This window comes from Zerene cesonia, chromosome 13 (assembly GCF_012273895.1).
Source record: "Zerene cesonia ecotype Mississippi chromosome 13, Zerene_cesonia_1.1, whole genome shotgun sequence".
Classification (NCBI taxonomy): Eukaryota; Metazoa; Arthropoda; class Insecta; order Lepidoptera; family Pieridae; genus Zerene; species Zerene cesonia.
The window spans coordinates 6,170,044-6,182,556 of NC_052114.1; the positions used below are offsets into that span (position 1 = coordinate 6,170,044).

Here is a 12,513-nt window from a genome sequence, read left to right on the forward strand (position 1 = left end):
AAAACTACCGATGTTCTGGAACCAGCGTTCGAAAGTTAGTAATATGATGTTTCATGTGCATAGAATGTAGAACGGTTAAATACCTCAGCTACGATTCCCTTCAGATGCACACGAAAATAAAATTGTTCCATTTCATCCATTTCCACATATCATGCTGAGTTTCTACTGCTGCAGTTCTATAGCTGAATAACATTCCGTGTAGATACACCTTAAATTAATGTGTCAATGTCAACTGTCAGATCTAAATGCATGTTTTCAATATAGCAACAGCTGTAATTAATATTCGTATTTCTTTAAAAAACGGTTTTGGAGTTGTAAATCCATGTCAAGTCTTCAAATATTGAAGCATTATTCGTAAATGTTGATTACATTTCTATACCTCAATTACAGTACCCCTTAACATAAATTATTAAGATTTAAAATTAAATTATGTTGAAATCATTTCTTTTTATATATTTAGTTCTCGGTTCACAACGATGTGCCTCTCAAATGGGACCAGACCCTTGGGATGAAAAAGATAATCAGATAAATACAAATGAAGATGATCTTCCCCCAGATCTAAAATTACCCAAAAAGATCATAAAAAACAAAGCACAATCTAATCAAGGAATGAGTGATTGGTTTTACAAACGTTTGTTGACAATTATTCTAAAAGGCGGACAAAAGAAGGCAAGTATAATAATTAACTCCCAAATACTGGATCTTCATGAAATGTTCGAATCTATTCATCTTTAAAACTCCCTTATCATTTCTAGGAAAATGATGATAGTACAATTGACATATCTTTACAAATGAAATATAGCCAAGAACAATTAAATGTTCTTGATGAATACATAACTTCAGGTAATGCTATTTCAGAAGAAATGTTCCGGAGATCAATTGCATATGTAGAGGAATCTATATACAAGCCTTCAATTACAGAAAAAATTGCAATGGCTTGGAGTGAATACATTTTCATATATTTTGTAGAGTATAAGGTAAAGTTTTTACTTTTAATGATAAAGTTAATGGTTTATTGTTACCTTTTTTAGGACTTTCCAGTTAAATCAATATAAAATTGACGAATTTATCAATTTTACATAATATGAACATTGTTAATATTATCTTGTTCTTTTTTTTTAAATTAGTTAATGGTTACAGGAATATCTTACATGGGGATTTAGTATCCTTGCATGTGTAGCTGGTACATTTTGGTTGTGGCAATACATTTCCTACAAAAACATATTGATATCTATAGCTATAGTGTTATATCTGTATGAAGCTTTCATTTCCTATAAAGTAAGTATTGATTACATAAGAAAAAAAATTTTGAGGTTTCTGACAATTTACTTACTACTTAAATATGAAAAACATGTATAGAGTGGATGAAAGTAGTGCTCAGAATTACCTCATTGGTAGAAATTGTCACACCTAACCCCATATCAATAGTAATTTCAAACTAGGCTAATGGCTTAATAATATTAAAGTTAATTAAAAAACAAACAGCATAATTTATCTCAATGGTAAAAAGTCCTTGTACTAAATTCATTTTATGATCAATCTATGTGCCCACTCATACTGATACTTTTGTTCTGTCTTTTGTTCACATAAAATTGTCAATTATTTCCATTAAACTACATATTTCTTTTATTAATTTGTATTAAATTTTTTGCTAATTCTTAGTACTTAGGTAATAATTGTTTATGAAATAAAATTTAGTATTAGTAACAACTCAGAAACTAGTATTGAAATGTATTTTTCTGATGATAGGAAGCAGAAAAAGAGGAAGTAACAAGATTTTTGTCAGCTATAAATGCATGCAAGTGGTACTTTTGGACATCAAACTGCGAAGTTACACCACCAGACCCACTTGTAATATTAAAACATATGAATCCTTTGAAAATAGGCATAAGAATGTTTACAATCATTATAACTGAGCCTATGATTACCATTAGTGCTACTGTGAACACTATGATTAATGGGATCACAGGTAAGAGTGTATTATGGGCAATTAAATCTATTGTGCTTATATATCTACTTTTTTAAACAAATATTGTTAAATTTGAGTATACTTGTATTATACTTTGTGTATTTTGTTTCAGCTGATCTATGGTACCCATTGGACAAGATTCTACAAGTAACTCTGCTTGTAGTTTTCAATGGACTACTCATAACTTTGCTAGTTTGCATTATTTTCAACTTCATACTCAATATACCATTACAATTGAACTTCTTTTACATAATGAGTATTGTGTTACCCAAGCACAATAGGAATATAGGCACTGTAAATGAAACACCTGTTGAAAAACCTCCAGAAGGTGATAGAATTAGCGGTGAAACATTGAATAGGTTTTTAGATTTGTGTAACAAAGCCTTAAACACCACACAAGCAAATGGCAGACATAGTAATGATTTATCTATAACTAACTCAGGGTATAGCTCTATTCGGAGATCAGCCAGTACTGGCAGACTGCAAATCTTACCTTCAAATGTTAATAATAACAACAATGCTAAAAATAACAAAAACCCCTCTAAAAACGCAAGACATAATGGAAGTGGTGACGCATGAAACACATCATTGTCGAAACGGGATGGTACAAAAATCTGCCAACTCATATCTGAGTCTTATCCTTTATGTATTAACTTGTGTAATTTTTATGTAATTTTTAATGTGTGTCATTTTTTCACATAATATTTATTCATTATGTAATTATTTTTTTGTTGAACTGTCATAATTTTCATTAAATATATAAATAGATAACCTAAAACACAAATATTTTATATTTTAATATGTAACAAATTAGTCATAGTGCCCAACTCGAAATTGTCTAGGTGTAAATGTAATATAATGTTGTTTTAAAAATGTACTTAACTGTGATATTATGCGCTTCAATAATTTTTAATCATGTTTTCGTTTTATGGGCTAAATAAATAAACAACTAAATATTTCATATTTTATTTCGTGATGCCTTATTGAGAAAGTGTTACAAGATAAATTAAAAAATATAATAATTCAATTGAAATATTCGTTTCGGATACAATAAGCAGAATTTTTTATAAAAGATACAACTGTATCTAGGGACGAAGCAAATTCTAATCTTAAATTCTATGCTATTGGTCAACAAACATTCGCAACCTCATAATAAATAACATTTTAACAAAATATTTACATCACTTCAAATGCTTAGATTCCCTTACTCTCGCACGTTGCCAAGCTTACAGACACTCCTTCCCTGAGGTGCCTACTTCCACCTACTCTATGTCTAGGATCTACCGCAGTATCTTCTACGCTTTGCAATTTATGGATCAAGCTAAATATACAAATGTGAATAAATTAATTATTGTTATCGAATTGTTTCAATCCCCAATTCACACCTGAATTGTTTGTTTTTTATTTCATTTGTACCAATGGACTAAAATAGATATTAATATGTTTATATAAAAAATGTAACTGTCACCCTAAGCTTTTAAAAACCGTAAGGTTATGATCAAATTGTGATTTATAACATTTTCTGGCAATCGCACTTCTGTATTTTACCGAGAAAAAAAAAACAATTACAATTTTCTGTTGACATATACACTGAATGAGTATCACATTGCATGAACGGAAACAAAGTAATTCAAATTCGCATTGCTATGAAATTTACAGAAAAATGAACTTGAAATCACCAATAAAAAATATATAAGCTCTACCACCAAGTTATAAATGTGTATGTACAAATATTTGTAAAGGAAATAAACATTTTTTCTATTTTAATTGCTTCGAATGCCTTCATCAAAGTTAATACAATTTATTCATTTGAACCGAGCTGAAGATATCTCAACTATTGTAAATAGGTTCTAATCAAAAATTTTATTTATTGTAAGTAGTTACATAATTATTATTCCTCTTAAAGGCTAGATGACCTAGAAGCATACAAGATACAAACAATAAAGGTGAATATTACTTCTAGATTTAAATTGAAAAATTTTACCATTTGGATTTCATAACATGGCAGTTTTTCATATTATGTGAAAACAAATGCGAGTTGCGAAACGAAAGCCATTAAAAGCGGACCTTAATGTGGATTTGAGATCGTCTATTAATGCCACGAGATTTTGAAAAGTGCAAGAAAATTTGAAATTTCATGAAATGTCATGGGTGGAAGTTTCGACGCAGATATCGTGCGATTATAATAATTTTTTTATTTCAGAAGGTCAATTTTCAGGAAAATATACGTTAAGTCCGCCAGTTAATAATAAAGCCATGATGAGATCTCAGAAATAAAACAAATTATGATGCAATTAATGGACGATCCTTCGACTATATCTGACAGCATTATCCGATGTCCTTTTAATATAAATATATAGTTTAAGAAATCGCGAACTATTATTCAACATGGAAGCTATGCTATACCTCTATTTTATTTTCCAATAAATCTTTAAAGCTATAAATTATAATAAATGACCACTGCAGTCCCTACACACTGACTTTAATGCTAAATTATTCCTTACACATTTTTAGACAAAAACGACTTCTATGATTCAAACTATTTCAATATTATTGCCATATACTTTATTTTGCACCTTCATGAGGATTTTATTTAATTTGATAAACTTTAATTTTAAAAGATCTGATAAAAATTCTTACTTTCATGGATCATTTAACAATCTTACAGAATACAATAAATATTTATTTCGTTGCATTATGAATAGAATGTAGTTATGCCTATATTATTAATGAAACAACAGTAACCTAAATTAATTTTTGATATAAACTTTATAAATAAACAATGCAAGGCAGAGAAAATTATGCATCCATGAAAATAAGAAATTGAATTATAAGCTCACTTGTTCACTACACTACCTGTAGACTAATTTAGAGAATATGGAAATTTTATTATTATATATTTTCAGAATACACTACATAGATTATAGATTATTGAGAGAAGATTGAAGTCGGAAAAGACATTATGACGACGTATAATGAAGAATTAACTTATTATTTAAAAGGAATGTTTTACGCCACTAAGGATCTGTATTTCGAGCTAGAAGCTATGAAATTGAGATATTTATACAAATTTATACTAAAAACTTTCTCAAGTATATAAAGTTTAACATAATATAACATCACCAGGGTTCGTTAATTGTAAAATGTATTACGAAATGCACCAAATGTAAATTCCAACATTTTAACGAATAAAAATTTACAAATAATTTCAAAAGCTTGCATAGACTGTCGGGAGATAGAAGACAAGTGTAATCTAACATAATATACAGTGACACACATGAAATAAAGATATCTCTACGATAATAGAAAACATCAAACAACTTTAAACAACATTGGTCCAGTTACAACAATTTAATGTAACAATGATTTTATCCATCAATGTGTACATAATATTCTTAATTATTATATGTGCCCATGTAACAATAATTCCAACGTGGGTGTCTTCTTTTAATGTCTTGACAACACTTAAAATTACACAAACTGTTTATAAATATAAAAATATAAATAATTATAAAAATACACAACAATTCAGGGATAATGATTAAATTATATTTTAATGTAATAAGCGTTTGGGTCATGCAAGCATATTGAATAAAACTGGCAACTGCACAATAAGTTTTTTTTTATCATTCCTAATTACTTATTCCTCACTATAACCAGCATATACAATAATAATAATCGACTGACTAGATAAATTTGTATCTATGGACAATTCTAATTAGATATGTTAGTGAACGATATTAAATAATGTGCACTAATGACTAGCGATAGCTACGATTAATATATTAAATTTAAAAAGTTAATTTATAGTCAAAATATTATAGGGAATATAGTATGTTGTTTAGTCATTGTGAGATATACAAACTGGATATGGTGTCGCTATATGAGTTCTAGCCGAGTTGGTTTAATCTATCGTTATTTGTCATTCACTTTTTATTCACAATTTCATTCACACGCTTTTGAAACAAATAATTTAAGATTTAATTATTTTGAAAGTAGCACGTGTACGTAATTTCAAGATTTTTTTTTATGTTAACTTTTTAGATATTTGGCACATAATATTATAATGTCTCTCACAATGACTTAAATAATCTAATAAGTGTAGTTGACTATTTCAGAGTCACATATGATTTGCTTAATGTTATGATTAATACAATACGTACTTATTTCAAGTACATATTTCGTGTAGCCTCACGATGATAATGCTAGTTTTAAAGCATGCTTTATCTTATTACTTATACAAAAAGCAATAACGACACTGAAATAAATAAAATAAATGTTTATGAAACATAACCAATAGCCATTAACTTTAGCTAATAGTTCACGGGTGTAATTTAACGTGTAGCACTTCGAGAAACATACTTTACGGGCTCCATCAGTATTCCGATTATCAGGTACTGAATACTTAACGTAAACATGACATTTAATTAATTATTTGTCGGCGTACATATAATTTAACAACACTTGTCCTAGAGACTTCACTTCGTTGTATTTTCACACTAACGCTCGGAATAACTTCACGACCTTAGCGTCTCAGTCATTATAGGTCTAATAACTTATCTGTGAAGCGGCAGTTATTTTAAATATATTCAAGTTTTAATAAAATAACTCTTCTTCACCATTCTACCATACATATTTCTGCAAAAGGTTTCACTGTCATAGCAATTTAAAGTTCCTCAAATAATATTAATTATTTGAGAATTTATTAGTTCTAAAAATCCAAACCAGCATTAGAGTACATTTCTTTATTATTATTGACCAAAGAAGTTTTAGATTTTTAATTAACATTTGTGATTCGTATTCCAAAATATGGCAACCCTACGTTAAGCATCGCACCTAGTTCACAGATAAGTTAGTCGTACTATACTCATATATAGATAAATATGTAACTAGTGTAAATAAAGTAATTTTTAGTTATAGCAAAATATATATTCTACGATGTAATCGCATCGTACAAACTAACATTATAATAGGCATGATAATACTTATTTAAATGCAACTTGTCCTGTGCTTAACTAATGATTTTTTATGACTAGAACGGTGACTTAGTTAATACTAACGGGCAACATCATGAGATACAATATATTATAAAAATTTAACTTGTTTTCGAATTTAATTTTCAAGCATTTTATGACTCGTTTAATATGTTTTTCGTCTCTTTTAAACATATTTATATAACATAATGCTGCTAGTTATTTAATAGATAAGGTGGGATATTACATTAGAAATAAATGATTCAGGTTATCTACATCAATAGACATTTTTCCCTTCCACTAGCCGACCCCTCACCGCCTTCTTTGACATTTTTATCCTTTTTCTTTTTTCCTTTACCATCAACTTGGAGAGAGACATTTCTGTTCTTTTCCATGTTAAGTAATTCCTATGAAAAAATAATCATAAGTTAAACTTCCCAACATATAAATCAATATTATACACATACATTCATTTTCCGCCAGCGGCTTTTACCGCAGTAAAAATTAACGTAAGTCTATGGAAGGAGATTTTCACACAAATTATTCGACTTTAAAAAAATGTTACCTGAAATAATTGTGTGACATTGTGATTGGTTTTCGCTGAGGTCTCCATAAAAGATACGCCCCACTCTTGCGCTTGCGCCTGGCCTTCTGCCGCGGAAACTTCTCGAATCTCAGGGCTCTCGTCGCATTTGTTTCCCGCTAGCATCACAGGAATGTTTGGAAGATCGGCGCCCTTTATTTCTCTTATCGTTTGCCATATGGGCTTTAACTCTTCCAGCGATTGTCGACTGCTCACAGAATACACGAGTATGAACGCGTGACCCTGAAAAATAGTTTGTTACTATTAGTTCATTAATGTGCTGTCGTCTTCTCATTTATTTGTCTTTCCTGGTTGTGTTTAACATTACAATACACATTTATTAAAAATGTTTTATCGCCATGTATACATAGTGGAGATCGGATGAGACTTAAAATGACAAGGACAAGGTCGAACTTCAAGCACACAATATAATGGGCAATCTGATTCTGATGCATTTTCGATCTATGACATAGACGTTGTCAAGCAACCCTGGGCTCCGCAGCGGCTGCTTTGCGTGGTCTTTGCAGTTTTGACGTGGCAGAATATAATTTCATCATCATTTCAATATATTCTGCTACGTTACTAACCAATAACTTAAATATTTACTCAAGTATAATTCCTTACGTGACCGTTTGAAGATTGCAATTGTGTTTTATATATACATGTAGGAAAACCTAATCTTTACATGTATTTTCAGTTACAATGCAGTTTCTTGTCGAATCATTTACATCAAATCACAATTTATGTATATTTTTTATTTCAGTCAACTAATATGAAAATTAAAACTGCAAGTCGAAGTATCCATATTCTTAGCTTTGCGGTGTACAGAGGGAGTTGTCTCCGGAGACAAGTCCCTCTGTACACCGGCTGCTCCGGAGCAGCCTTGCAATAAATATGGTGATTTAAACTTATACATAAAAAAATACGAGAATCGAAATCGAAATAATTTCATTTTAGACCTCCTATAAATGCTCTGACAAACACTTTTTCTTTTGTGTTGTTTTTTTTCTTTTGTATGAGATTAAAACTTACACAGGTAAAATAACATCAATTCAACTCATTTTGTTCGACAATATCAAAACCTACTTATTCATCGTACCATGTAAAGCTTTAAGCTAGGTCAGCTATTCCTGACTAATATAAAAGAATACGATATTAAAATAACAATAAAAAAAATGTAAAGCAGAATATTTAAAAAAGAAGTTACCTTGCTGATTGATAACCTTTGCATGGCTGGAAATTGATGGGAACCAGTGGTGTCAGTTATTTGTAACGTACATATCGTTTTATTGCTGCTTATAACCTGTAACCAATAAAAAATACATCGTTTAAGATACTGATTTAGAAACAAAACCTTCAGTGGTTTTGTGTAACCTTACGAGTATTCGACATTTCGGCCCTTACTTATGAAACTAATTGGATATTAGTTAATTTACACCGAATTCAAACTAAACTATACTGTGGCTCAGTCCGCCCGAACATAACCGGACCTCCAAAATTCTGTATTGACTATGTCTTTACGTTTTTATTTCAAAATACCTGCGTCCCGCAGTTTCACCTGCGTAAATGAGTTTGTCCTTTGAATCCCAATGTTCCTATGGGAATACTGCTAAAAAAGTTACCTAACTTATTCCTCATTACATCAGCTATCTGCCAACGAATGTCCCGTCAAAATCGGTCGAGCTGTTCCAGAAAATAGCCGGAACAAAAAAACAGACGGACAGACAAAAATTGTAAAAAAAATGTAGTACGTACCATACATATATATTCATATTGTATATATAGTTAAAAACGGTTATTTCAATAATACAGACAGCCACTCCAATTTTATGTATATATATATATATAGATGTAAAAAAAACAATATTTTACTTCGACAACTGTGCCAATTAGATTTTCGAACTACAAGATTTTTTTATTTTATAACTTGGACTAAGTTATAAAATAATAATCTCTCTAATCGTTTCTTAATATTGTTATCTTCTAACCAAATACTCAGCATATATACATATTACCAATTCTATGCCAGGTTGGCTGTCTCTACTGAGTTGGTATATTGGCATATCACGGTTACGTTGCATTAATATTGCGATACGGAATATTTTTGTGGGGGAATTTAGTTAATACTGGTCAAGTTTTTTTTAGCCCAGAATATTGTATAAGAGCTATAGCGGGTGTTGGTTTTTCAGCGGCTGCGAATTACATTTTAGAAGCCCTAATTTTCCTTAAGAAGAAAAGTGTTATTCTTCTTAACGAAAATTAGGAAATTCTTCACAACTTTTAAGGAAAGTGCGCACTTTTTATTCCAAGGGATCCGACGTGTTTGCGAGTGGCATAGTTTAGAACGACGCTCTTTTAACAGGAGGATTTATTGGTTGTATGATTTAATTTTATTTCATTACATTTATATACTGTGGATATGTATCTAAAATGTGAATCTATTTAAGACAGTATTGTGTTAATTTTATAGTTTGTATGTAATATATGTAGCGTGTATCGTATCGCATATTACTGTATGATTAGAATGTCGATCGGGCTGACGAGCACAAGAAAATGTGCATACATGTATTGTACCATATTTTTGGTACTTTTGTTGATGCAAATAAAGGAATAAAAAATTCTCTTTTTGTTCAGAACTACGTTAATAAAAACTATAGTTCAATGTTACCTAAACATTATTGCCCTTTGTCAAAAAAAGACACAGAAAAAAATTAAAATATGAAGATTGCTTTTGTCTGGATTATTATCATTGTAAAAGTTTATTATGTGAACCTTCCTACAATATTCTGTAGTTACAACCATTCTTATATTTACTACTAAATATTGTCAGAATGCCAAATAATTTTGGCAACACACTGTTATGATATTGATTTTTTATATAAATGTGGATAACATACTACTTACTATAAATTTTTGCTAATGTAATCAGGGCCGGATTTAAACTCAATGCCGCTCATGGGCACCGGAAAAAAGTCCGCCTTATTACTAGATTTTTACAAGGGGGGAAATACGTGTAGAAAGACGTTTACATGCTGATTTTTTATTATTTTTTTTCAGGTATGAAAACTAATGTTATATATTGAAACTATCAGGTTATTTCATACATATACAAACATACATACAAGTGAAGCTAATAAAATTCGTGTAGAAAATATACGATTTTTCGTTTAAATTAAAATTAATTGGTGAAATCGATAAATTATTATAACATTTTTTTTTTTTTTATTGATTGATTGTTAAAGTTGATGTTTTATGAAATGCAAAAAAAAATTCCGAATTTCAATTTTTCATACATAAATACTAATTAGATTTCTTTAATTCCAGTAAATAGAAAAATCAATTATTATTTGAAATCTTCAAGGAAACAAATTGATTAAATTACTTTGATTATTAATTTTGGTTAAAAAAGTGTGTACCAAAATTATAATTCATAAATAATGAATGAATTGAATTTCTTGAATTATCAATTAAACAAAAATATATAACTTAATAGAATTATTTAATTATATTGGGGAATCTCAAAAAGACTAAAAAACATTTATCACTTTCAAAATTTTGCACCCCTAAAACATCTACCCTGGGCACTTGTCCCCACTGTGGTGGAAATCCATCGCTGAATGTAATACTCTCAAGATTTACTGCCAGAGTACGGGTAATACTTTCATGAATACATGATAGCTTAAAATTTTGCAGAAAGCAACTTGTGATAGATTGTACCTTCCAGATTTTTTTTTCGGCATTGTTTCAAATTTATGCTTACACAAAAACAAACAACATAAAAAAACTATTTTTGACATATTTTTGTAGTGTTTACTCTTCGTATTTTCACATCTGATTTGAATGCAGTATAATCATAAATAAAATAATGTATATAATATAGTAAGACTTATATATTTATACAATATTTTAAAACAAATGGACAGCGAGGTCATACAAGAAAAATGTATGCATTCATGGAGTTTATCATTAGATTGAGTCACATACATAACAGTTTTAAATAATATATTATTTCTCTTTATAAAAAAATTCAACTTCTAGCGAAAGCAGGGTTTTAAAAAATTATTGGAGCCAAACATGAAAAAATCCCTACTGAAGATTAACTTTCGATTTCATCACATTATTTAAATTACAACAATATTTGGAAAAATTGTCATTATAAAATTACTATTTATTTTAAAACCTCGATCAATGTACTATAGTCATGTTTAAAAGTAATTTTTTTCATTTGTTATCTTAAGGATATCCAAATTAAAAATCATCATCTTATGCTTTCAGAACCAGCTGCTCAAATTCACAATTAAATTGTTATATTCAAATTCAATCACTCTCAGTGGATACATTGCACAGTACAATTACCATATATTTCATGTCAGCAGTTATATATACAGTTTTCAATAATCATTAATTTAACATATAGTTTTATTGTTTAATAAATTATAGTTTATACAATTACAGTTTTCGATTTATATCACAGCAAACCCTACATACATACAGGATTTGTGTGAAATAAAAGTTTAAAAACCACTTTCCAGAGGAATTTACATATTTACTGGTAAATATATATAATATTATATGTTCAAATAGTAATAAGTAGATAAAACTGATAACTAAAATATAAAAACGAATTACTGATCGTACCTGTCTGTAAGTATCTTCGATAGTCGGTATGTATGATTCTCTGAATGTACCTTTGACGAAACGTAGAACCAGAGAACTTTTCCCTACACCACCCGCACCAAAAACTACAACACGATAATCATTGCTTTGCTCCGGCATTACTAGTTTTAGTAGATGAGCCTTGTTGGAAAATCAATCATTAAATTCGTTTTGACACAGAGGGAAACTATTTTACAGCATTTTATGTATTTAAAACAAATATACAAATAAATTACACATTTGATTAGCGCGGAAAACTTATGGGAAAATAAAGACACATTCTTATTTTTAATTCACAACGCCCAATCAAATACCGAAGACAGTACAGCGGT

The 12,513-nt window shown here is 29.5% G+C and overlaps 2 protein-coding genes across 2 annotated transcripts; one reads left to right on the forward strand and one right to left on the reverse strand.

Annotated features, from left to right (window-relative positions):
• The first annotated feature begins 259 nt into the window (after positions 1-259).
• On the forward strand, positions 260-3,324 carry LOC119831109. The gene is made up of 5 exons (XM_038354364.1): positions 260-669; positions 756-977; positions 1,141-1,278; positions 1,750-1,969; positions 2,082-3,324. Exons 1-5 carry the CDS (start codon positions 430-432, stop codon positions 2,546-2,548), a joined length of 1,287 nt encoding a protein of 428 aa, XP_038210292.1. The 5' UTR covers positions 260-429; the 3' UTR covers positions 2,549-3,324.
• Positions 2,922-12,387, reverse strand: LOC119831110 (GTP-binding protein Di-Ras2). Its single transcript, XM_038354365.1, has 4 exons — positions 12,164-12,387; positions 8,733-8,828; positions 7,508-7,768; positions 2,922-7,349 (listed from the first exon to the last, which is right to left on the reverse strand). The coding sequence occupies exons 1-4, from the start codon at positions 12,299-12,301 to the stop codon at positions 7,215-7,217; spliced, it is 630 nt and encodes a 209-aa protein (XP_038210293.1). The 5' UTR covers positions 12,302-12,387; the 3' UTR covers positions 2,922-7,214.
• Between the last annotated feature and the right edge of the window lie 126 nt (positions 12,388-12,513).